At 55.7% G+C, this 26,470-nt stretch overlaps 1 protein-coding gene across 1 annotated transcript in view; it reads right to left on the reverse strand.

Annotated features, from left to right (window-relative positions):
• Positions 1-148: 148 nt before the first annotated feature.
• STARD8 (StAR related lipid transfer domain containing 8) overlaps positions 149-26,470 on the reverse strand; it is a 45,131-nt gene continuing 18,809 nt past the window's right edge. Inside the window, exons 2-14 of the mRNA XM_054388678.1 lie at positions 15,964-16,035; positions 14,665-14,746; positions 11,727-11,790; positions 9,458-10,854; positions 7,516-7,689; positions 6,897-7,056; positions 6,185-6,383; positions 4,476-4,686; positions 4,119-4,233; positions 3,553-3,768; positions 2,935-3,152; positions 2,588-2,764; positions 149-2,023 (exon numbers count right to left, since the gene is read on the reverse strand). Of these exons, the coding sequence (XP_054244653.1) occupies positions 1,906-2,023; positions 2,588-2,764; positions 2,935-3,152; positions 3,553-3,768; positions 4,119-4,233; positions 4,476-4,686; positions 6,185-6,383; positions 6,897-7,056; positions 7,516-7,689; positions 9,458-10,854; positions 11,727-11,783 (3,042 nt within the window). The 5' untranslated portion in view covers positions 11,784-11,790; positions 14,665-14,746; positions 15,964-16,035 and the 3' untranslated portion in view covers positions 149-1,905. The remainder of the gene's footprint in view (positions 2,024-2,587; positions 2,765-2,934; positions 3,153-3,552; positions 3,769-4,118; positions 4,234-4,475; positions 4,687-6,184; positions 6,384-6,896; positions 7,057-7,515; positions 7,690-9,457; positions 10,855-11,726; positions 11,791-14,664; positions 14,747-15,963; positions 16,036-26,470) is intronic.

Genomic DNA, 26,470 nt, shown 5'->3' on the forward strand with positions numbered 1-26,470 from the left:
CGGCACAGAGCTACCCTGGGAAGCTTCCAGGCACCACCTTCAGCACCACAGCCCCACGAGGAAGCGCATGGCTCAGCTCTGGGATGCTCCTGTGGCAGGAGAATCGCTAAGCATGGAGGTGTCCTCATCAGCCAGCAGATTTCGTTAGTACTTTATTAATTACACGGAGGGGAAGAGCAGCCCCAGTCCAAGTCGAAGAAGCTGTTGGTTGCACGTGATACAAACCAGGAGTCCCTTAAATACAAAATGCAAGTCTCTGAAGTGAGCATGGCTGGGCTCTGAGCCCCACCACCAGCGTTATATATTAATATTCCAACTGTACAAGTATTTATAGATAGAAAAAAACAACAACAACAAAAAGAAGAGAAAGAAACATCTACAAAAATAGGAGGAGGGGAAAAAAAAATCACTCCCCTAACCATCAGTTATATTTTTATATATATATAAAATATATATATATATATATAAAAACACAGAAGAGAGGCCAAGTTGCTTTTTCTTTGTTGGTTGTGGTTTGTTTCCCCCCACCACAAGAGACACAGAAAGGAGGTGTGATGGCACAACTAACACCAGGAAAGGCTCTGGCATGTGGATGCTGTGGTCTTCCAGTTGGAATGACGTCCAGTGATTTGGGTCCCTGCCTGAAGGGAGGAACCAGGTCGGTTTTGGGGGCTGTTAGGGGTGGTGGATGGTTTCTCCACAGAGGAAAGGAGGGATGGAAAAGGAGTAGCATTAGGGAGGCAGCTCTGCCCCCAGGATGGGCATGGTCTGTGTCATGTGCAGCTGCTGAAAGAGGGGTGAATCCAGGACAACCCCACCACCACCCCTTACTGCAGAGGACAAGACAGGGGTTGGGCCCAGCTTGGGTTACCATGCTTTGCTTGTATCATTCCCTCATTAGTGGGGACAATCACAGCTCTTCAGTGCACTCATCCTGCCTTGGGCAGAGCTTCCAGCCCAGAATCCTGCCATGCTACAGCCAGTGCCACTCTGACCTCCTTCCCTCTCCTGGGCACTGTAACATCACCTTTCATGGGGGCTGCCAGGATAGTTGTGTCTCTTCCTCCTTGTACCTGCTCCAGGGGAGCATTGCCTTTTTCCAGCTTGCAGCCAAATCCAAGGGCAGCTGCGCTGGGGCTCTAGGCATGTCCTGCCCCCTCCCCAAGTGACAGGTCAGCTGATTTAGAAGGGCAGACTTGGCTTGGAGCATCAGCCAGCCAGCCCCCACTGAAACCCAGTGCACAGGAGAGGGCTTTTGCTGAGTCTGGGCAAGGCATGGGCTGAGAGGGCTTTGTCTTCTCTGAACTTCAACACCAAAGGTGCACCAGGTTCCTCTGCTGCTCCACACAGGCTGGCACTCGAGGCTGACCTAGAAAGCCATGTGTAGACCTCTTCTCCCAGACCAGCAGCCTCTTCCACTACCTGACAGCTTCTCACCATGACTCCTGACTGCCCCTGCATTCACCATCCACTCCTCACTGCCCACCCTTCACTTCCCAACCCAGCGTACGGACATGGCACCATCCTCCTCACTTCGCTCCATGCGCCTTCTGCCCCCACATCTCATGGAGGACCAGCTCAACCCGAGCCAGCCACTGGCCAGCCCTGCTTCCCAGGCTGCTCCCTGGGGTCCTCCCATAGCCACTCTCCTTCCCTCTGCTCACCAACCTTCCTGCAGAGACCACAGGCTGCATGGCTTCACCTCTACAATGGGTGGCTGAAGCAGCAACTGGGATGGTGGGATGGGGAACGGCCAGTCCAGGGTAAAAGGATGCTCAGCAAGATGGGAGCACACCAGGCTCCCTCTCTATGGCCAGCTGCCCAGGCTGTGCTCCCTGCTGAGAGCCCCAGCACAGATCCACCGGCAAGTCCATGTCAGACAGGTCAGAGCATCTTCCCCGTGCCTCAGATCTTTGTCTCAGGGCCATTGGGACTCAGGACTGGGAAGGAGTCTCGGATCCTTGCCAGCTCCATGGCACAGAGGTGGCCAAAGACCTTGTTGTACCACTCGGGAGACCGGCCCCTAGAGAAGGGAAGAGGCAGAAGGAGAGTGAGCAGGCAGCAAGGGCCATGGAGCAGCTTGGGGACAGGCCCTCAGCATATCTCCAGCTGTAATGGACCAGCACATTATGACAGAAAAGGGAACATGTCTCCCTCACTCCCTGCTGCAGACACTGGGGAAAATGAGGGACTTCTCTGTGACCCAGCTGGGCTTGCACCAGCCCACAGGGACAACCACAGCCTTGCACCAGCCCATCCTTACCCCACTGCAGCCCACCATTGCCCACCCCTGAGAGGGATGTGTGAACCCCACGCTTTCTGCTGAAGCTTTAAGGGACTTGCTGCTGCTCTTGGAGCCACTGGAGGAACCACCAGCACTGCATGCCTCAGCTGGTGGCTCCTTTCCAAGTAACTTGGCAACTAAAACCTAGCCCCAGACCCCCACCCCCTTCCCTCGGGGCAGGCAAGCATCGTGCCACATGAGCTGCAGGCAAGCAAGGAGAGAGCAGCTCCTGGGTGCCACCACCACCTGCTGCTGGCAAGCCCTCCCTGCTGGGTGACACAACATCACCCAGGGCCTCCTCACCTGAGGTCAGCTCTGCAGATGTGGGTCACTCTGGAGCGGCCCATGGCGCTGGGCTCAATGAGGTACTGGGAGGTCAGGATGATGGCTTTGACACCTCCCTCCACTGGCATCTTGTCGTGCTCCACCGAGATGGAGACGAGCAGGCAGGTTCCCCGGGGCAGGTCCGTGTGCCAGCGCCTGTGCGACAGAGCAACCCTGCTCAGCTCCCAGCCCTGCGTGCCCACCCGTGGGCAGCCCCTGCCCAGAACTCAGGGCCGGAGCAGGGTGGCAGGGACCCTGCAGAGCCCAGGGCTGGGATCCACCAAACCAAGAGCAAACCCTCCCGCTGGAGCCCTCCCTGCCCTCACCGGAGCACCACGCAGTCCCTGCGCGGGTGCGGGGCCATGCTGTCCATGACATAGTGGTAGACCTCCATGTTCTTGTCCAGGGCCTCCACCACTTTGCTCTGTAGCAGGTCCTCATCCCAGAGGTGGCGCTCCCGAAGCACCCTGTGCAGCACTGTGGCAGGAGGGGCCTCGATGTCCGTGGAGACCTTCCACAAGCGCAGAGGGTGCCCGTCCCCAACCTGATGGGATGAGGGAAGGGTCAGGCAAGCTGGCAGGTGGTAACCCCACAGCGTGAAGCCCCTGGGCAGCTTCATGGACGGCTTACACTGCCCCAGAGCAGCACCAGCACATCTGCTTGCTTGGGATGGGAGATGCTGGAGATGGGCTGGATGCAAGCAATCAGCTCCTCTGCTCACAGCAGCACAGTGGGCTCTCTGCCAGGAGCCTCCATCCCAGAGCTGTCCATCTCTCAGCCCCTCCTCTGGCTAGGGAAGGGGTTGCTGATCCCTTCTCAAATAGGAGAACAAGGACCAAGGGGTTGCAAGCAGGTCAGAAGGTGCCCACAGAACTCACAGCTCCCAGTGACCATACACATTTTCCCACATGACTCCAAGCCTCCCTTCTCGCAGCAGCATTTACCTTTTTGCAGGAGAGCTCTGTGTTCAGGGGCCCTGGGGTGCTCAGCCACCCCTTGAATTTCTCTGATGACTCTTTGAGCAGGTTCTGGATGCTCTGCTCGAAGTAGGAGTGTAGATCCTTGCTTTCTCCTTGACACATGAAGTCAGTCAAGGGATGGGGATAAGCATCTGCTGCCATATAGGAGCTGCTCAGCTGGAGCAAGATGTCATGGGAGACCTACAAGTCAAGATATCATACAGGTCTTCAGAAAGCCAGAGAGATGCTATGTGGACTTTGTGAGTCATCCTGGGCAGCTAGAAAACCACAACTCCTCAATCACCAAGCAAGGAGGATGGGCACAGCCTCCCTGGACATGAGTCCTGCAGCTTGTGACCTGCACCACCACAAGAAGCAGCTGGGATTTACTCCTGGAGCTGACCAAACAGTGGCACCTGTGCTGCTAAGGGATGGGGCAGCTGGCTCTTATCTCACCCCACACTGACTCTGCAAGATCAGAGAGGTCACATCTCCCACTGGCAGCACACAGGGCAGGCAATACTGGGCTGGAACAGGCCACAGCCACCTACCTGGAACAGCTTCTTGCAGTCAGTGATCATGTGGGAGAGCCCCTGCGTCGCAGCCATGTTCTCATTGAGGTCCTTCTGGTCAGGCTTCCCCATGGTGCCCCTCTTGTGTATTGCCCTGAGGAGAAGCAGGCATGGGACCAAGTGGGCATTCTGCCCACCTCTAGCTCCCTATCCTTTGTGTCACAGAGCAAAGGACACATCTCTCTGCCCTCCCCCCAGTCATAGGGCAGAGAGAGGAGGAGCTATGTGAGAGCATGTGTTCCCACCACACCTCACCCAGGATGGAGAGGGAAGGGGTGATGGGCAGACAGGGGCTGCAGGAAGGCAGGGGAGGCCAGAGCTTGGTCCAGCCCTCACCTCGGAGACGTGCTTTCCTTCTTGGACACGTTGAGGTGGAAGATGGAGGGGGCCAAGCACACGGCCAGGTTGCCAGCAGTCATCTGGTTCTCCTCGGCAGAGGCGATGTCGCTGAGGAAGTAGAGCAGGGTCTGCAGCACCTCCCGGTTCTCATCCGGCATCAGGATCACAGCCGCCTGCACCGCCTGCAGCCGCTGCTCCTTGGAGACGACTGCGGGCACAGGGCCGGGCGGGAGGTCAGCAGCTCCAGCCCCATCCCCTCCCTCAGAGACCCCAGCTTTCCTCCCCAGCCCAGCACTCACACCGGTAGTTTTAGGCTATCTTGAACAGAAAGTGAGAGAATGTAAATAAACTACCATTGGATATAAAAGGGAAAATAATGATAAGCTCTAAGTCATCCAAACAAAGTCCAAGAGGGACAGGGATCTACTGGAGAGAGTCCAATGGAGGGCTACCAGGATGATGAAGGGACTGGAGCATGTGCCCTATGAGGAGAGGCTGGGAGCCCTGGGGCTTTTTAGTCTGGAGAAGAGAAGACTGAGAGGGGATTTAATAAATGTTTAGAAATATCTGATGGCTGGGGGTCAAGAGGGAGGGGACAGGCTCTGCTCACATGCACCCTGTGACAGGACAAGGGGCAATGGATAGAAACGACAGCACAGGAGGTTCCACCTCAACATGAGGAGGAACTTCTTCACTGGGAGGGTCACAGAGCACTGGAACAGGCTGCCCAGAGGGGTTATGGAGTCTCCTCTAGAGACTTTCAAGACCCATCTGGATGTGTTCCTGTGCGACCTGTGCTGGATTCTATGGTCCTGCTCTGGCAGGGGGGTTGAACTGGATGATCATCAAAGGTCCCTTCCAACCCCTAACATCCTGTGATCCTATGATCCTATGACTTTCTCTCTTTTTGACTCCTTTGCTCTAGCAGATTCTAGCTTCTGCTTTCTGCTGGCTTGCTGACCTTGGCTGCACGTCTTTGTTGTGGCAAAGTACTAATAAGCTCTCTCTCTGCTTTTCTCCTCTTTGCTCTTGCCCTGTGTACAGGGGGAGGGAAGGGAGCAGGGAAGGGGAAGCTGTTGGTAACCCCCTGGTTTTGTCCAGGGGGGGTTCTTGTGTGGTTTATAAATTGTATATATATGTAAATATTGTGTATTTTGTATATATTCATTGCACTTCATATTTCTAGATTGTAGTTTTGCTTGTAAATACAGCTTCATTTGCTTTCAACTGAGCTGATCTGTCAGTTTTGTTATTCCCTCTTTATGGAAGCATTTGTTATTCCCTTTCACAGCAGTACCCAGACCAAGTCCAAGCTGGGCTTTGGCCTTTCTGAGTTTCTCCCTCCACATCTTTCTATCCCAGCTGAGTGGCCTCCCCAAAAGCCACCAGCTGCCCTCTTGCTCCTGAGCTGCAGCCAAAGCTCTCTGTTCAGCCATGGAGGTCTCCTTCCTCACCAGCTCTCTTTTGGGACCTGTTCCTGTGCCTTCCTTCTTAAGGGAAGGGGTGAGGTGGGGGGATGACAGCCCTCAGTATCCCCTTGTTCCTTCCTTGAGTGACCATACCTGGAGATGGTCTCGCAGCCCCACCAGGATCTCCTGCCTCCCACTGAGTAGCCCTGCAGCTCCCCCCCCATCCCCTTCCTGGGGGTGCCCTGTCCCCTGTGTGGCAGTGGCTCCACCGTGTCCCCCCAGACCCACCACACTCACACTGGTAGATCTGCAGGAAGGTGTCTGTCAGCTTGCTGGTGAAGATGGGCTCGGGCAGGTCCCGGAAATACTGCTTGAGCAGGTCGGCCACGTCGTAGGCAGACTGCCCCTCGTAGCTGACGTGCTCGGGGCTGGTCTCGTTCATGTGCCGGAGCGCCTGGATCCGTGACTTCACCCCTGACTTACGGAAGATGCCAACCTGCCAGGGAAAAGCTGGTTGGAGCTCGAGGCCAGAGCAGGTGCCAACCCAGGAGGTGTCCAGCTGGGCACTCAAGGAAGCCCCTTCCCCAGAGACCTCACTGTGCTGCATCCCAAAGAAGAACCTTGAGTGATAGGTGGCTAAGGAGACACTGATGGCTGTGGGAACCCCACACCCATCAGTGGTCCTCTCCCTCCCCTGGGAGCCCCTGAAACAACCAACATCCCCTCCCCTTGCACTTCAGGCTCACTGCACCAGCACCATTGGGTGGCTAGGCTACAGCCCCACCAGGAGACCTGAGGAGGACTCAGATGCTCAGGGTGACACAAGCCTGCAGGACCACCGTGCAGGGCAGTGCTACATCAGGGGGACATCTCCAACACCTTGCCCTCCCGCTTCACCACAGCCAAGCACCACAAGAGGAGAACAACAAAGGACCCCAAGAGGAGCACAAAAAGGACCCTGAAAGCCACTTTTTTCCCCCCAGATTGCTGCCAGTGGCCATGGCCTCACCTGGTCCAGACACCGGCTGCGCAGGTAGCGCATGGCCTGCTGGATGCTCTGTGGCAGGGGCTGCCCCGTCCGCTGCACATTGACAACAGGAGGCACCCCAAAAACTGCCTTGTCCCTGTAGTCTGGGACTTTGCTTCGCTTCATGAACTTGGGCACAGTCCTGAGAGACGGGACAGACGGACACACAGACAGACATCAGTGCAATGGCTCCCTCAGCACCACCTCGCTGAGGGGAGCAGGACCCAGGCACCACACACAGATCCCAACTTCTGCTGTGGTTTGTACACAAGCAAGGCAGCTTCTGCACCTTTTATTCAACCAAAATGCTCTAAAACTTGGCTAAAATGGAACTCTTTACCCTGCTCTCTCACACTGCTGCAGCATTTCTAACACCCCACAGCTCTCCAGGATGCAGGTGATGTTGGAAGCCCTGGTGTCAGCCCCCAGCTCACACCTGCACGATGCCCACAGCCACACAGAGCAAAGCCAGCTTTTGGTCCAGCTTTTTCCACTCCCCTCTCCACCACCACACAGATGCTGCTACAGGATGCAGGACACGGGCTGAGAGACAGCACCCACCACGCAGGAACCATCCTGGTTGCCCTCCCCACCAGCTCACCATGTCCAGGCTTGCTTGTGGGGCACAGAGTACTTCTCCATGATGGCTGTGAGACGGAGCAGGGAGCACTTCTGGAGCAGGTTGAGCTGTGCAGAGGACTGGCGGTTGATCTCCAGGGAGGCAGAGGTCAGGCTGGGCCGGTGTGAGTTCTGGAAGCTGTGCCAACGCAGCTTTCTGCAGGGAAAGGCTGGTGGTGAGAGGTGGTGACCCCAGGGAAGGGCTATTCCCTGCCCCATGGCACTCAATGGTTTGGGGGAAGGTGCCAGCCCGTGGATCTCAATGCCAACCCCAGTGCCAACAGTGCTGCTTCTTTCCCACTGCAAGGGTGCCAGGGAGAGTATGAGAGATGTGTTCTCTTGCCTTAAAGGTCCTCTCCCTCCCCCAGGAGACCCTGAAACAACCAACATCCCCTCCCCTTGCTCTTCAGCACCCTTGGGTGGCTGGGCTACAGCCCCACCAAGAGACCTGAGGAGGATTCAGCTGCTCAGGGTGACACAAGCCTGCAGGACCACCGTGCAGGGCAATGCCACATCAGGGGGACATTTCCAACACCTGTTTTCTCAAGAAGAAAAGATGCCCCAAGAAAGCAGTACTCTCTTTGGAGCTTGCTAAAAGCTTTCCCAAGCTTGTGATGCTCTGGAAAGGCTCCTGCCCAGCTTTTCCAGGGCATCTCCAAGCCTAGAAGGCACAAGGGACATTCCTAGGTGACAAAAGAACCCCCATGCCTGCCTACTGGCACATCACCCTCCAGCTTCAGCCCAGCAAGATCTAGGAAATCCAGAGAGTTCAGCAGTGCTGGAGTTTTCCCAGGGAAAGTACAAGGGAGCGCTGGAGCCAGGGGAGCAAGAGCCTCCTTTCATTAGTAAATAAATAAAGATTTAATTAGGGTCCGTGCAGGCAGAGAGGGAGGTCACTGCTTAGACACAGCAGGAGCAGGCAGCAGAGTGCAGAGTGCAGCAACCAGCAGAGTGCAGCAACCAGCAGAGTGCAGCAACCAGCAGAGTGCAGCAACCAGCAGAGTGCAGCAACCAGCAGAGTGCAGCAACCAGCAGAGTGCAGCAACCAGCAGAGTGCAGCAACCAGCAGAGTGCAGCAGCCATCTGTGCTGAGCTTCCCTGCCTCCACCACACCATGGGGCTGGTCCACCAGCATCATCCTCCCTCCACTCGCTTCTGCCGTGAGAGAAAGGGCAAGCAGCCAGCCAGGGCTGGCAGGGCACTGGCCAGCAGCTGATCAGCTATGGGACACAGGTTGGGCAGCCCTGCTGCAAAAGGGCAGATGGGCTTATAGATTTATAGAAGCATTTTGGTTGCAAGAGACCTTTAAGATCATAAAGCCCAACTGTAAACCCAGCACCCTCAGGTCACCATTTTACCACATCTCTCAGCATCACATCTGCAAGGCTTTTAAACCCCCCTCCAGGGATGGGGACTCCACTACTGCCCTGGGCAGCCTGCTCTGGGCTTTGACAACCATTTCAGTGCAGAAATTTCTCCTCATGTCCAATCTAAACCCCCTCTGGCACAACCTGAGGCCATTTCCTCTTGTCCTATCACTTGTTCCTTGGGAGAAGAGATCAACTCTCACCTCTCTCCAACCTTCTTCAGAGAGTTGTAGAGAGTGAAAAGATCTCTCCTGAGCCACCTTTTCTCCAGGCTGAACAACCTCATTTCCCTCAGATGCTTCCCACAAGCCTGGAGCTCTGAAACCTTCACCAGCTTCATTACCCTCCTCTGGACACACTCCAGCTCCTCAATGTCCTTTATGGAGTGAGGGCTACAAAACTGAGCCCAGCATTCGAGGTGTGACTTCACCAGTGCCAAGTACAGGGCTTGTGGTGGTCCAGCTCCAGGACTGAGCCCTTCCCAGGTGCAGCAGAGGAGGGGAGGACACAGCCCCAGCCCCAACCCCAACCCCAGCCCCGGCCGCAGCCCATGCTTACCGGCAGGGCCTGGTGAGCGACGCTCCCACCCCGGAGTCGCGGCGCTCCCGCATCTCGATCTCCTCAGCCTCGTTGAGGGAGTTGCCTGTGCTGTCAAAGTCACTGGTGGAGGTGCCAACATCTGACATGGATCGCTCTTCAAAGTGCAGGTTGGAGGGTTCCCCTCCCGAGTCTGACCCTTCTTCTTCCTCCTCCTCCTCCTCATCCTCCCCATCCTCCTCTCCCCCCTCCTCCCCAGCCAGGTCAGGGGAGATGGCTTTATACCAGAGCTCCACCTTCTGCTGGAGCCCCCACATGTGCTGCAGGATGTCATCCAGGTTCTCGTAGGTCACCTCCCCATCCTCCTTGCAGAACTCCTCGCTGCTGCCGAACTCGGGCACGTTGTCGTAGAGGCTGAGGCGGCTGCCCAGGGAGCTGCAGGAGCCCCGGCGGTGCCGCTGCCGGCAGGAGAAGCCCCGAGGGGAGGACAAGCCCTCGCCGCTGCTGCTGCTGCCACCTGCACCCAGCCCCGCAGAGCCCTTCCCCAACTTCCAGTGGGCCAGGGAGCTGCCGCCCAAGGGACACAAGCTCTCGATGGAGAGGGATTTGGGGAAGGTGCCCGGCTTGTGGTCCCGGGGGATGTAGACCAGGCAGTTGCCACGGTGCGCCTGCGGGGGCTGGCAGCCTCCCGCCGCCCAGTCACCGCCAGCCGCCACGGCGCTGTCATAGTCCTCCAGGTAGACTCCGCTGCGCTTCGGGTCTGAGCCCACCTTGCTCCCACCCGAGCCCAGCGAGCGGTTAGTCCTGTAGGATACCGAGAAGAAGCGTTTTTTGCCTTGGAAAGAGGCAGAGATCCCTTTTTTTGAGGAGCTGGCCTTGGTGGCTGCAAGGTCCCCATTGGTCTTGAGGGAACCCCATCCTGCTGCAGCTGCAGTGCTGCCGTGTGGGGCCACCTTCTCGTCCGGGCTGGCTTTCTCCTTGTCCTTCCTTCGGAGGGACTCGATCCTCTTCAGGAAGCTGCGAGAGCGTCGCTTCTTTGGCTTCTCCTTGGAGCCCTTGTCGCAGCTTGAGGGCTGCTCCGGCAAGGACCGCTCGCTCAGGCTGCAGCTGGAGGTGGTGATGGCGGCGGCGGTGGTGTGGATGGGGGAGGGGGGGCCAGGCGGTGCTGCCCCGGTGCCCAGCGTGCCACCCGTGCTGCCCGTGCTGCCAGCGCTGTGCAGGGACACGGCCTCCGGGTTGGTGCTGAGGTCTGTGAGGATGCTCTCACGGCTGGACACGGGCCGCATGCTGGAGCTCAGGACCTCGGAGCCCTGGGAGAGGACATCAACCGACCCCACCCGTGACCACCTCCTGCTGTCCCTTTGAAAAGCCCAGCGGTCGCTGATGGCACACAGGTCTTCCTCCTCAGAGTCTTCATTCTATGGGCAGTTTGGAGCAAAGGACAAGGAATCAGTAGGAGCTGTGTCCCCTACTCACACTGTCCTGGCACCCAGAAGAAGGCACAGCCACCAGTATGGCCCCAAGTGGAGAATAAAGCATCATGTACAGCCCTGCAATCAAGCCCTAGTCGTCTTCAGCAATGGAGGGCTCCAGGAGCCACCAGGCATCATTTTTATGGAATCACAGAACCATGGGATCGTTTTGGTTGGAAAAGACCTTTAAGGTCATTGAGTACACATGTTAACCCAGCACTGCCAGGTCATCACTAAACCCTCTCCCTCAGCACCACATCTACACAACTTTTAAACCCTTTCATGGCTTTTAAACCCCTCTGCCACTGCCCTAGGCAGCCTGTCTCATGCTTTGACAAGCCTTTTGGGGAAGAAATTGCTCCTCACATCCAACCTAAGACTCCCCTGGTGCAACCTGAGGCTGTTGCCATCCAGTCTCCTTTTCACCAGACTAACCAACCCCAGTTCCCTCAGCTGCTCCTCACAAGACTGTCCTCTAGACCCTTCACCAGCTTCATCGCCCTTCTCTGGACATGTTCCAACATCTCAGTGTCCTCCTTGAATTGAAGGGGACAGTCCTTGTTCTGGTCCTGCTGGCCATACTATCACTGATATAATTATTTTGCCATGCTCAAGGGCTGCGGTGCACCAGGGAAGGGAAGCTGCTGCTTCCAGGCTGCCTCTGGATATCCCACAGGCAGTGGGGACATCCCTGACTTGCTCCATGCCCAGGGACAGTCCTGGAGCACAGTGGGGTTATTACTGACCACAGGATTGCTGTGCACACATTGCCCCACACCCCTCAGCCCCTCACCTGCCCTTTATTACCCAGGACCTACCTGTTTACGCTGAAAGTGGACTTCCAGCTTCATGGAGGCACATGTGTTCAGGGTCATCAGCCTCCTGCAAGAAATGAGAGAGGCTTTACCCCAGTCCTGGTCCCCACAGTGCTGATTTTCCTCTTTTTTCTCATGTTTCTGTCTTAGAGCCCTTATTGTACACCACCTGTCCCCCAGCAGCTGCAGCTCCAGGGATCAGGGGGACATGTGAAGCCCAGCACAGCTCCAAGAGTCCTGCAGGCAACCCACACCTGGCTGCCACCCACCCAGGCACCCAGTCACATGAACCCTGGGCTTTGCAGCCAAAGGGTGAAACTGCTTAAGTGGCACAGGCTCTTGGTTGTGTGCCAGCAGGGATTTTGCAAGCCCAGCCACTCCCTACACAAGCACTGGAACATCCTAGCTGTGCCCAAACACCAGCAGCCACTCCAGCACCCCATATTTGCTCTCCCACAGCCACAGCACCAAAGGATGCCCATCTCCCACCATTCCAGCAGCACGTGGGTTCTGGCCACCTCTCCAGTGGCATTTGCCATGCATCCTGGAACCTTCCACATGTTGTGGGTTTGCCTTGGCCATGAGCTGGCCCCACAGACTGCTGAGGAGTCAGCCATGACCTCCACCCCACTGCCCACGGAGGAGCAGCCCAGTTCCAAGGGCTGCCGGGGTGATTCTGCTGTTCCCAAGGGACAGGGCTGGCCCTCTCCAAGCCCTTCACTTTTCTCTCACCTACAGCTCAAGCCTTGGCTGCTTTTTTTTATGCAAGCAAATGAATCTCCAATTAGTTCATTTTAATTAGCACCCCCATGAACACTATGACAGGCACTTCTGTTCCAGCCTGCAAATACCAATATGCACAGCCAAACAGCAAATCTCAGGGACAAAAACTTGACTAATGCTCCTCTTGCAATCCCTCTGAAACGTCCCCCAACCAACAGTGTGGTCCTGCAGTGCGTCCTGCAGCAGGATTCAATACAGTCCCGTAGCAGAGGGAGCAAGATGGGAGCACAGCATGCTAGTGGGGAAGAGAACACATCCAGGGGAGCCTTTTGGTGTTTTGGAAGAATTGGAAGAATTTTCCAGTGTTCTTTTAGACCTTTCTGTTAGCCAGACGCTGCATGGGGACACCTCAGGGACCCAAAGACATCACAGGGAGGACTGGGACATCCCTGCTGAGCCACACTGGTCCAGCACAGGCATCTCAAAGCCATCCTGAGAGCAGGCAGGGATGACCTGCCCCAGCTTATTAGAGCAAAACCTCAGAAGTTCTAGTGGCCATCCAGGTGATGACAAAAGGACCTGAAAGCTCAGACAGGGCAGGATGGTCAAAGAGCTCTCTTCAACTCTTGCCCTGCTGAGACCGCTGGGAGGGAAAACCAAGAGCTCACTGGGAAGCAGTGCAGGGGATCCCCTCCTGCCCAGCACAGCAACCTCACCACTGGAAAAACAAATAATGAGTCCCAGACCCTTTTCCATGCCTGCTGTGCTCTGCTGGGAGCAGTGTGTGGGAGGCAGCGCTCGTTCCTCGGCGCAGAGTCAGTGCGGGGGCACAGGCGCAGCGGTGTGGCCCAAAAGCCACGGCAAGGCTGAGTCACTGCGTGCCAGCCTGACACAAAGCCCGGACAGACAGACAGACCATCTGGACAGACAGCCTTTCTGGACACACAGCCCATCCAGGGTTAGGGGGTCCCTCCTTTGGGTGTTAGGTGTTGCTCCAGCTGGCAGCGCTGGGATGTTTCCCCCCGCCAGAGACACGCTGCCTGCCCACAGCCCGGCGGCATCTCCCGGAGCTATTTTGAGCCCTGCTGCTGCAGGGGTAGACATGTCCTGGTGGAAAATGTTCAGGAGGGCTGTGTTGCCAGGCACCAGCACGACCAACGTCACACGAAGCCAGCAAGCACTTGTGAAGGCAGGAATCCTGCCTCAGCACAGCCAGCCCAGGGAAGGACCCCCCGGCAGAGCCTTCACCTGCACAGAATGAACCCCACTGGGAGCTGACAGCTCCCAAAGCCTCACTGTGAGCACTCACAGCTCCTAATCACCTGCACAAAGTGCTAATTAGCAGCATTCAGACTTTCACAGAGCCCCCTGCACCACAGCTCAGCAAATCCCTTGCTGTGTTTTCTCTCTCACAGGTGGCATGTGGCTGGTGACCGAATGAAACTCAGCCCATGGACATGATTTCATCCATGAGCACTTTGAGCTGAACCTGCCTTACACCAACAGCCAAGCAAGGCCCTTTCACTGACTCAGAGATGTGGTTTCTAAACTCTGCTTTGCTCTCAGAGACATTATGAGGCATCCTTGCACAACCAAGCAACATAACCTGCACCCTGGGCAGACATGGTTCCTCCCTGGAACCTAGGGCAGCTGATGGTGGAACCTTGGGCAGATCCGGGTCAGACCCAGAAGAACTAGATCCCAGCAGTACTGGGTCCCAGAAGTACCCCATGGGTCCCAGCAGCACTGGGACCCAGCAGAACTGGGTCAGACCTAGCAGAACTGGGACCCAGCAAAACTGGGTCTCTCTTGGCTGTTTACAGTTCAGCCCTGATCAATTAATTTCTAATGGAGCTTTAAGGGCTAATTACCCAAGCATGAAATTAAAACCCAGCCTGAAAGTCAGATGAAGAGAAGAATGGGAAATGCTTCTGCTCTCCAGGACCTCTGTGTTCAGAGCAAAACTGCTGTCATTTCCCTGGCACCACCCAACAGCCATTATGCTGTCTGACTTGAAAGACCAATGCACCCAGCGACACTTTACCATTCCAAAAGCCTAAACCATCCAGACTCCTTGTTCCAGAGGGAGTGACAGCACCAGGCAGGCTTTGAGTTGCAGCCAGGATGCACAGTGAGCATCCAACATCATCCCACCAGCCATGGGCAGCCACCCTGCAGCCCTCACCCACAGCAGTGAAAGGGTGTGAGGGTGAGTTACCTGCACAGGGATTTGAGGGAGTCCTGGTCCAGGAAGCTGTGATCCTTCTTCACAGCACTGATGTCAAGAGGAAACAAGGAGTCTGGGGATGGAAGCGAGAGGAAAATCAGTGGTTGCCCCCAAGCCAGCCACTTCAGCAAGCACAAGGGATGGTGGAGAGTATGGGGGGAGCAAAAGGAGGAAGAACACCAAGGATGGAGAGCTGCTAATGAAGCTTTTGAGCACAGGGGACACCAAGCCCTGGCAGCTAGAGAGAAAAACAGAACGAAACACTTGGAGGATGTGGAAAGTTTTGCACAGAGAGGCTGGAAAAGGGTCTGTTTATTCTTAGACCAGCACCCAGCACACGCTCCTCACCCCTCAGGCTGCAAGAACTGCTGGGGGCCAGCACCTGGGCCCAGGTGTCCCAGCAGGAACCCTGCTGGTCCTTGCACGTGGCTGTGTGAGGAGTTTGCCCCCCAAAATAGAAACCAGAGGTAAACAGGCAGCCTGTAAAGCTATCACTGGGGGGTAAGAGCATGGCTCCTGTGCACGTGTGGTGGGGGCCAGTGGAAGTGCCTGGCTGAACAATGGCCACCACCGTGCCCCACTGGAGACCTGGCTTCCCGCCATTGTCCCAGCCAGCTGCAGCTATTGCTCCTCAGCACCAGCTCCCCAGCACAGAGCAGCCATCCCATCATGGGTTGCAGCTGGAGGTGACACCCACCACCAGCCTCCCTGCAACCACATGTGGGTGTGTGGCAGAGGCAGTGGGAGCAGGTCTGTTAGGGGGTCTGCCCACCTCCTGCACCCCAGGGACATGATCTGCCCCAGGCATGGCTTGCTGTGTCCTCAGAAAGTGCAGAATTGCTCCCAGAGAGCATCTCGGGGCAGGGCAGGAGCTGCTGGATGTGTCAGTGGGGAAGGAGGAAAGAAATTCTCCCTCCCTGTTACCTACCCTTGGCTGCCTCTGTGCTCCCACCCACCACAAACACTCATCCAGCTACTAAGGAGCCGAATGCTCTCCAAAGCCCTGGCTGGAGCTGCCACCCCGGGGACCCCTCACGGCCCTGCCCAAAGGGGAAAAGTTCAGGAATGCAGAAAAGTTGACAGCATGGACAGCTCTCCAGGCCACGTCCAAGGCTGAGGGCTTAAACTTTTAACACATGATCACATCACTAGTAAACAACCCTCTTTGTCTTCTCTCCCCCCCAGAGCTTTGCCAGCTCTCTCTGCAGCCACCCCAGGTTGAGACACAGGATGGGAGCCCAGGTACATACAGTGCAGGCATCAGGGGCAGCAGGAGGAGGGAGCTCTCACCTTCGTACAGCTGGGCATACTGGGGGAAGCCTGCTGCTCGCAGCCAGGCACAAGCTTTCTTGGCTTCGATTTCTGAAAGAAAGCAAACAACTGGCTTAAGAATCCCACCTGGCACCAGCAACATTCCCTGGAATAGCAGCCCGCTCCCTGCCAGCTCCTGAGCATCCCACCTGGTAGCAGTGATGTTCCCCAGAGCCACAATCTGCTCCCCTCCAGCTCCTGAGCATCCCACCTGGTAGCAGTGATGCTCCCCAGAGCCAGAGCCCATTTCCCCCCACCTCCTGAGCCCATGTTTCATGTGCACAAAATCAAGGCTCAGAAACAGGAGCTGGGTTGTGCTGGTGGGCAGTGATACTGAGCACAGAGTGGAGGTTTCAGCCCAAGGGAGCAGCAACCACTTGGTTTAAGCCTCCCTGCTTGCAGAAGGCAAAGAGGGGGAGGTAATGTAGGAGTGACAGGGCTGCAAGACAGGATTTTAACCTCCTGATGCAACATTTCGTCTCTGAACCCACCAAACCAAACACAGCACTGTGCCAGGCAAGGGAGGAAGATCTTTGTTTTTAATAATTAGTTCCAAGCTCATCAAAGCTTCAGGCTGGTCACTTTTGCAAACATCCTCCAGAGAAGCCTGCCAAATAAACCTTTTCTTCTCCCTCCTCCTTCCCCTTTCCCATCACCCCACCTCTTCCTTCAAGCTGGCAGGCACCAAAACCCTGATGATTTCCTACACCCCCTGCCTGGTTGGTTCCCACCCTTCACACACAGTCCAGCTCTTGCCCATCCAGCAGCCCACACTGTTTTCTGGGAAGCTTCTCAAATTTACACAACTCGAAGGAAAACAGCCCAAAGCTCAGGCAGCCAAAAGCAAGCTGCTGCCTGCTGTCAGTCTGCTGTGGTTAATACTCCTGAGAGTGACAAACATTTGACCTCAGGGGTAGAAAATGTGATGGCAGTTTCTGGGAGGCACCACCCAGCACAGACTGGACAGAGCAGATTGCAATGAAACACCCCCAATTTCATCACCACTCATCACCAGCCTCAGACCAGAGCTCTGCCTGAATTTCCAATTACAAAGATACAGCAAGGGACAAAAAAAAAAAAAAAATAAAAGCTCAGAACAAGCAGTTCAGTTAAGGACAGGAACAACCCAAAACCCTGGACCCAAATACTTGAGAAGTTTTGGGAAGAAGTTCTGGAAGAAGCATCACTATCTGGGTCCAAACAGTGCAAGCTGTCCTTAGCTGGGCCATGAGCCCAGTTGGAATCCTGGGGTTGACCCCTCCCACCCTCAGCCAGGCTCAAAACCAGTAATCCCAGTGGAGACCTCAACTCTGGAGCCTGACCAGGTCAGCCTGGTCCCTGTGGAGCACTGTATCCCTTCTGCACATCCTGGCACCTCCGCAGGGGCAGGTACCCTGTGGCTGTGACTGCCCAGCCGGGAGGGCTCCAAGACTCGTGGTCCAGGAGTGGGCTTTGGGTACAACAGCTCTGGAGAGCCCAGGGATGGGCATTTCCCAGAACCTGCCAGACCCTGTCCTGCTCCACTCCACTCTTCCTTCACTCACAACACAGCCACAACACGAAGCCAGCGTGACCAGAGGCTGCAGCTCAGGGTGCCCCCAGGCAGGAACAGCACCACCAACCTCCCACCTGCCCCACGACATCCTGACCCCCTGCTGCCCACTGTGCCCAGGGAGGGACAGCTCTGGCGTCCCTCTCAGAGAGAACAGCAAAGCGAAGACAGCCTGAAGCAGAGCCTCGTGCCGACCTTACCCCTGACGCCGGCGGGGCTGAAGCGGTAGAAGAGCATGGCCGAGGCGCCAGCCAGCCCCCCTGGGCTGGCCGGGGGACATGCAGGAGCCAGGTGACACCCAGGGCGGCCGCATTCACCTCACCGCGGGCAGCAGCTGGGCGCCGGGGCCGCAGTCTGCAGCAGGATGCTCCCAGCTTGGCTGCCCATCGCCGGGTGGAAACGAGGAGTCAGAGCACGACATTTCCTTCCCTTCCACCGCCTCCTCCCGGCCAGGGGCTGGCGGGGGCCCGAGGGGAACCAGTCCTCTCCTCACCCCTTTTCGGAGCCAAGCCCCAGGCTTTGCGCACTGCAGAGTCCTGCATCCCCCCGAGCCCCGCATAGTGGGAGCAAGCCCACCAAGGGCTCTGCTCATCCCCAGCAGGAGCCCTCCCCATGTCAAAGCGCTGGCACAGAAAAGGTTCCAAGTGTCCCTGTCCCGGATGGAGCCAGGGCCAACTTCCTCCTCCTGCCCGCCCTTCCCACAGACATGCTTTCCCAGGGATGTGCAGGAAAGGACGGGCAGGTTACCACAGGGCTTGTTCAGCCTGGAGAAGAGAAGGCTGCGGGGAGACCTTATTGTGCCCTTCCGTGCTTAAAGGGGCCTGTAAGAAAGCTGGGGACAGACCTTTTAGCAGGGCTTGTTGTGACAGAACAAGGGGTGATGGTTTCATCTAAATGGGGGAGATTCAGACTAGATGGAAGGAAAACATTTTTTACACTGAGAGGTGGTGAGACCCTGGCCCAGGCTGCCCAGAGAGGTGGTAGATGCCCCATCTCTGGAACCATTCCAGGTCAGGTTGGATGGGACTCTTAGCAACCTGCTCTAGTTGAAGATGATGCTGCTCACTAAGGTGGGGGTTGGACTAGATGACCTTTAAAGGTTCCTTTAGCCCAAACCATTTTGTGATTCAGTAGGACATGGGTGGGCAGTGAACCCACAGCTGGTGATGTGCACAGCTGTGGCAGCAGCACCAAGGCCACAGCTAGATGATATGCATGGGGTCACCCATTGCCAGCCATGTCTGCAACCCTCCTCAGCCAAGACAAGGTGATGGGGTACCCAAATCCCACACCAGACACCTGGTAGCTCCTGCTGGAAATCCATCCCAAGCCCCAGGGAGGCTGCTTGGAGACCCTCTGCTGCCTCAAGCCAGCAGAACTGTACTGGGCAAACAGCAGCGGCGGTGGAGATGTGCTTCCCATGGGATTGTGTCTCCAGAGGTGTTGATTCTCTGATGCCTAATAAAGGCTCATCACACACTGACCCTCAGCAGGGCCAGGAAGACAGTCTTGTTGCCTTTTCTGGTCAGTAAAATGATTCTCACAAGCTTGTAGCAACTTAATATCTTTGAGATCTGCACTTTAAATGTGGCGGAAATGATCCCATTGGAATTGTATTGCGGGAGGAGCAGGCAGGCAGACACCGGCAAAGCACACCCAGAGCCTGCACTTCCCTAAGTAACAAATCCCACAGAGCCCCCTTCCCACCAAACCCAGCCTTGAAGGAGCTCAAGCACACCCCAGGCAAGGGCAGCTGCTGCTGTGGAGTTGGTGGACAATGGCACAAGTTGTGTGCCAGCCACATGCCAGTAGCTGGCACCACACAGCTGCTCACCAAGGAACCCTCATTCTGATGAAGGTGGGACACAAAGAGATGGCAGCACTCCCACCCAGGCTTCACAGAGGGGTAGAGGAGCTGGTGGCTTCCTGGAAGCCTTGCACAAGCCTTTTCTCCATCCTTGTCTGCATTACCCAGCTGTCAGCACCCACAACAACCTGCCAGCCACCTTCACCCACCCCTGACAGAGCAGCGAGGACGCACAAAGCTGCCAACTAGTTCCATGAATGCAGACAGGCAAGGTAGATGAGAGAGGCTGTTTTGTCTCCCACTTCAAAGGAAGCTCTCCATGTAAGATGAGCCCTCAGCAAGCCCCTGGAGATCCCCATGGTAAGGGACCCAGCACCAATGCACTCACTGGACAAAGCTCCTGCTGGTGCACAGCCCCTAAGAACCACCAGAGAATCCCTTCCAGGCAAAGACTCTGCCTTTCTCCAGCAGCTGCTGAGGCTGGAGAGTATTTCCCCAGGAAAAGGCATCCACAGCTGCTCTCCTCATCTCCTGTGCTCAAGGATGGGCACAAACTGTGGCCCAAGTGCCACTGTGGTTGATAAGCCACCGTGGTCCATCAGAAACACCCTGAGCAGGTTCAGTGGGGGCAGCTCCACCAACTTGGCTGCTGCAAAGTGACCTGGGGATGCAGGGCAGTGTGTACCCTGCTGCAGACTGGGAACCTGGAGGCCCCAGCACCTCCCAACAGAGCAGGGCAAGGGGAAGAAAGCCAAAACAGAGAAAGAAGCAATGATTTTGCTAGTGAAAGTAGAAGCAGAGGATGAAAACCAACATGAAAGTGGGGGGGGGGGGGGGGGGGGGGGAAGAGGACAAAATCACCACCTTCCTGCACTGCCACTGCTCCGTGGCATGTCCCTGGATTTAACCCAACAGCAGGGCAGCAGGACCTGTGCCAGGTCCATGGTGGCTTCTGACAGGAACAGAGCCATGGGGTGTGTGGAGCCTGACACTTCTCCCTCAAGTGCTTTTGGGGCTACACCTCTGACACTGAGAGGGCATGGGTGGGGGAAAAGCCTGAGAGGTGCACTAAAAGCTCTAAAAGGAGCTGGCTGGCAGACAGGAGGCCAGGGCAATTACAAGCAGGAAAGCCACTTCCCAGAACCCCGACTCTGCACTTTCACTTTAGGAACCAGAAATCACAGCCGGGCAGTCACACCCCAGATCCCAGCTTCCCACAGCTGCTTTCCAAACGCCCCATGAAAGAGTCCCCAGCAGCCAACTGGAGTGTGAAAAGCAAACCACAGCCTGGGACTGCCCACATCTTACCTCATGGAAAGCCATGGAAGCAGCTGTGGGCAAGAACCCTGAGCCCCTGCCTGCCACACTCCAGTGCTGCTGGGGGAAAACTTCTCCTTTCTGTTCTTTTTGGTGTTTTCTTTCCATTCCGCCTTAAAATAAGCTGTTGCCTACACCAGTGACTATGCAGGAGTGGAGCTCAGCTTCCCTTCCCAGCCCGTGGGCAGAAATACTGGCCTAATTTTAACTGAAGTGACACAAAATCCTCACACATCTCCCAAACCAGGGCTCTGCACCTTCACTGCTTGAAAAAAGTGAGGAGTCCGTGGGGACTGGAGAAAATGAGTCAATCACTTTTGAGTCTGAAACACAGATCACCATCCCATGGGAAACACCTACTCAGCTGCTGTTGGAATCACTGGGGCTGAGGCATTACCTTTTAGGGAGGAATTCACTCTGCCTGCAACACACAGTGCAGCGCTCCCAGCAACCAGTGTCACCTCCCTGAATGGGGCATCACCCAAACACATCCAAGGGCCAAAAGCAGACCCCTCCACGCTAACTGTAGGCACCTCTGCCCCATGAAAATGATTAAGGGAGTGGAACATCTTCCTTATGAGGTCTGAGGGAGCTGGGGCTCTTCAGCTTGGAGAAGAGGAGACTAAGGGGAGGCCTCACTGGTGGTTATAAATACGTAAAGGGTGAGCGCCAAGAGGATGGAGCCAGGCTCTGCTCAGTGATGTCCAATGCCAGGACAAGGGGCAGTGGGTGGAAGCTGAGCCATAGGAAACAGGAGGAAGAATTATTTCACTGTGAAGGTGACTGAACACTGGAACAGGCTGCCCAGGGGGGCTGTGGAATCTCTCTCTCTGGAGATATTCAAGACCTGCCTGGGTGAGTTCCTGTGTGACCTGCTCTAGGTGACCCTGCTTTGGTAGGGGGGTTGGACTGGATGATTTCTCCAGGTCCCTTCCAACCCTTAACATTCTGTGAGTCTGTGATTCACCCTCAGCCACCTCCCCCACTCTGCCAGGCTGTGCTGCCCACACCAAGCTGGGCTCTTGGAGCCAGAGGGGCACTGGTGAGTGTTACACAGCCACAGGCGTCCCCTGTCCACGCGTGGTTTGGCACTCAGCACCCCTAAATACCAGTTATCTGCTTCCAGCTCCCAGCACCATCCAGCAAAACGGGGAGATTCCCAAGCTGCCAGCACGGAGAGGGCACACAGAGAGGAATGAGAGGCGGCTGGAGGCTCTCCCAGCCGCGGCGGCTTTCCATAATTAACCTTCACGCGGTAAATAGGGCTCACGAGTTTTGGGAACTGCTCCTTGCTGCCACAGCCAACCAGGAATTGTTCAAATGCCTGCACTGCCTCCGGCCCCAGAATGTCCTGTCTGCTCCCAAGGGCATCTCTCCTGGGGATGGCACCCTGCCACAGGGTGATGACACTGCAGGGGCACTGCCAGCCCTCATGGTTACCAGGGCCCTCGGTCACCCTGGTCATGACCCAGACAGCTGCTGCGTGGTGCAGGTGAACCCCAGGGAAGTCTGAAGGTAAAAATGATCCTAGAGGCAAAGCAGGAATTCGGTGGCCAGTGTCTGCATGGGTGTCAGTACCTGAGCTCCAGTTGGCACACCATAGGCAAGAAGCCATCTGGCCACCCATGGGGCAGGGATGCTGAAGCTGTCAGATTTCTGGATCACCTCGTGCACCACCCTCACATGTCAGTCACCCCAAATGCCTTCAAATTCCCAGCTGCCCTCTAGCCACTGGCCACGTGCCCTCTCTTCCTTCCCCAGGGCCATATCCAGCTTTGGAAGGTGCTCATGCCCAGTGTCCTGTGCCCTGGACAACAGCAAAGCTGGGCAGCAGCTACTCAGTATAGGACAGGGGAGAGGAAGGAAAGGCCCTAGGACACTGGACAAACAGTGCTCAGTTTGTTGTCAGAGCCAAGTTCCTATGTAACAACACAAGCCCCACTCATGCCCCTAACCTGGAGCAGAGGCAGATCCCTGCAGGGTGTGCCTGGATCCTGCCCTGGGCAGCTCTGCAAGAGCCTCCCAAGAAGCATCACCCCCCAGCCCTTATCTCTGCCCTGCTCATACCTTGGTTCCATGCCAGGGTTGCATGCAACCATCATTATCAACTGGATGTGAGAGATTTGGTGTCTTCTCCTGCAAATGAGCCAAACAGGAGTCTTGTGTCCGCTTTATTCTGCTCTAGAGAAAATTAAAACACAGCCCTGTGCACCCAAAGCAAGCAGAACCTTGTGCTCTGCAGAGCAGAAACACAATTCTCAGACCTCAGCCATTCAAGGCAATGCCAGAGTTCAGCTCTGAACCATGACCAGCCAAAAAGAAGTTTCTCCCCTTGGAGAACAGCACCCAACTCAGGAGCTGCATTTGGCCTGCTCAGGAAACACCACCACATCCACAGGGACCACCACCAGTTCAAGCAATTTAAATTCATGCTTACAGCCTTTGCTGTGGCCTCCTCTCCTCTCTGACAAGCAAGCTTCCTGCCCTGGGGTGATATTTTAGAGCAAACAGTTGAACACCCAGCACCCATGCTCAAGAGACATGGGGTGCACCAGCTGCTGGAGGGGAGAAACCTAGCACTAGTCCTGCCTCTTGCGAAGCAAGTCAGAGGAAGGAGGATGTGGCCAGTCCCTTGGAGCTGGTGGCTGCTCCTCTCCATGGTTTTAGGTCACACACCACATGGCAGACAGAACAAAGGCAGACCTGTGTGTAAGCCAGATACAGAGGTGTCCCACAGGACAGATGCTCCCCACGGGCATCTCCACTCCTCAGAGTCTTTGGTCATCTCAGGGCACCTTCTTCTGGCCCTCAGCTTCAGCCTGCTTACTGGAGCAGGAGTCCTGCAGTCACTCAGGGGTTAAAAGTCCTGTGCTGGAGTGCTGCAGCTGCAGAGCAGATGTTTGGTCAGAACCAGGGGATGGAAAGGGCACCGAAACAAAGGCCAGGAAGGTGAAGACCCTGATCCATTCTCCTTGCCTCCCCCACCTGCATTTTCACAGCTGCTCTGACTCCAGAGGAACAACAGGCACGGCAGGAACCATCCCCACTCTGCACCCCAGGGACCACAGCAGCAAGTCCCCCTCGGCAGGAGCAGGGGCCCCAGCAGAAGCCTCAGTTTCCAGGACTGAAGAAAGCAAAGGCAAAGCAAGCTCAGGGGAGAGAGAGCCTCCAGCTCACCATGTGCACCACCCTGAGAATGTCCATCAGCACCAGCACAGTCAATGGTTCATCTCTGGAGTCAAGTTCCTGTCTTCTCATGGGCACCAGACACATTACACCCTTCCCAGGTTTCAGGCTCAGCTGAGCTGCCTGTACCTCTATGTGCATGGGACAGGTAGAAGCCTCCCAGTGAATTCAAGAGTCAGAAAGAAGGTGCCTGGGTGGCTGGAGCTCCCAGCAGGAACTAGTGTTGCTGGTGGGGATGACCACACTGCAGCAGTGGGATCTGTCTGGGGGTTACTGCCCTTTACTGAGTGAAGCCACCAAGACACCCCAGTACAACCCCAAAGAGCTGAATGGAAAAGGTGGTACCAGCTGTGGAATGAAGAGGCAGAGCTTCACAAGTCCATCTGCACGCCCCCTTCCACACACTCGTGCTCCAACAGCCCTGTGCCTGCAACCAGGCAGCCATCTCTGTCCAAACACAGTTCCTGTGCACACAAGAAGCATGGGATGTACATTGGCACACACCTATAGACTGATCAGGTGCCTATGGTGGCTGGGCCCTCTCATTCCTGCTGCTGGAAACCCAGAGGAGAAGCAGAATGAAAATAGCTACTCAGAGGCTGAGGAAAATCAATCTGCCTTGCCCATCCTGTCTCCTACCCCTTCTAAAACTGCACTGCTCTCTTCCTGTTGGTCATCCCATGGGATTCACACACACTTTGTTTGGAGAAGCAAAACCTTGCCTTTCGAGGGCAGCCAGTGGTGCCAGAGCTCTGCTTCAACAGCATAGGGCACCGTATCCGTTGGATGCTGGCTAAGATCACACTTCCCTCATGAAGGTGGGTGGCATCATGCATGGCTTGACATGGACAACAACAGAGGTCAGTTTTTTCTGGTGCTTGGAAGAGTGTTGGACCCAGCACCAGCAAAATGATGCACTTGTAGCTGATTCTCACCTCTGGCATGCTCCAAGGTTCAAGACCAGTGAGCTGCATCCTGGTGCTGATTTTGCCACGTGCAGTTTGAGACCCAACACAAGCATCACCAAAGGCAAGGAAGGTCAAGGCAAAGGAAAACAAGACTAGTTTGACTAACAACCCAGAACCATCAGCTGCTCTCACCTCTGCAGAGAGCTCTCAACTCCACAGCACAGCATCTGCACTGATGTGCATTCCCACCTGCAGCCAGTGCAACCTGCTGAGGTTTCTCTCCTGCATGACAAGCTCAGGAGCCACCCTCAGCTCCTTCTGCTAAATCCACATATTAAAAAACAATCCCTCATTTCACAGAGGAGGGAATTTCCTCCTTCTTGTATGCATCTATTTAGACTAAACAGCAGCATGCGTTACCAGAGGAACCCCACGCAGCAGCACTCCCTTGTGAGCTCTGCAGCTTTTTCCATGCCACACAGCATCATGAACCCACCCAGTTCCCAGCTGAGGAGCACACAGGCTCTTCTAGAGTGTGGTGGGAGTCCTGAAACCCCCTGGGGATAGTAAGCATAAAGCCAGAGCTGTCACACATGCCCTGGTACAGAAACAAGGCTTCACAAGGGAGAAATGTGCACCATGTCCTCTCCAGAGGCACACAGGTTGCTTTAGAGCTCTTTTCACTGATTCACAGAATCACTGTGGTTGGAAAAGGCCTTCAAGCACCCTGAGATTGGACAAGGGGCAATGGATAGAAACTACAGCACAGGAGGTTCCACCTCAACATGAGGAAGAACTTCTCTGTGAGGGTCACAGAGCACTGGAACAAGCTCTCCAGAGAGGTTGTGGAGTCTCCTTCTCTGGAGACTTCAAGACCCATCTGGATGTATTCCTGTGTGACCTGTGCTGTATTCTATGGTCCTGCTCTGGCAAGGGGGTTGGACTCAAAGATCTCCAAAGGTCCCTTCCAACCCTTAACATCCTGTGAAGTCCAACCATTATCTAACTCTGTCAAGGCCACTACTACACCACAGCCTTGAGCACCATGTCGAGATGGCTTCCAAATCCATCCACTGGTGGTAATTCAACCACTTCTTCAGGCAGCCTATTCCAGTCTTTGGGAACCCTTTTGGGATAGAAGTTTTTCCTAATGTCTAAGCTAACCTCCTCTGGCATAACTTGATGCAATTTTCTTCCCTTCTTAAAGGCTGCAACACAAAGATAAGGCAGAATCACACATTTCCCCATCTCTGTGCAATAATCAGCCTCACCAACCCCCTCCTGCTGACTCTGACAGTTACTCCAAAGCCATTCCTGCTCCTGCCTGCCACATGCCCTCAGCCAGCAGCCCATGGGATTTGCTGTGGCCAGGCTCTATCACCTGATCCCTGCATCCACCAGGTAACATGGACTGGAGATTGGCAAGCGAAGGTGCTCAGTGCTTCAGCACAGATGCCTGCATGTACTGATTGTTCAACCTGAGAAAATCCTACCCCACGTCAGAGAGACCTCTGCATAACTCAGGCTTTGAACCCCACAAGGTCCTGCATGTGCAGCTGCCCACACACCAGCCCTTGCCCTGCAAACAGCACAATGCAGGTGGCCCTCCCAGCCGCAGCATGGCCCTCACAGCCTCCTCCCCAACGGGGCCATCTCCATGCAGCCCCTCTGGGACAAATGACAAATCAAAGCATAAAACCAGCATAGAAACCCCCA

Source organism: Indicator indicator, chromosome 17 (genome assembly GCF_027791375.1).
Source record: "Indicator indicator isolate 239-I01 chromosome 17, UM_Iind_1.1, whole genome shotgun sequence".
Classification (NCBI taxonomy): Eukaryota; Metazoa; Chordata; class Aves; order Piciformes; family Indicatoridae; genus Indicator; species Indicator indicator.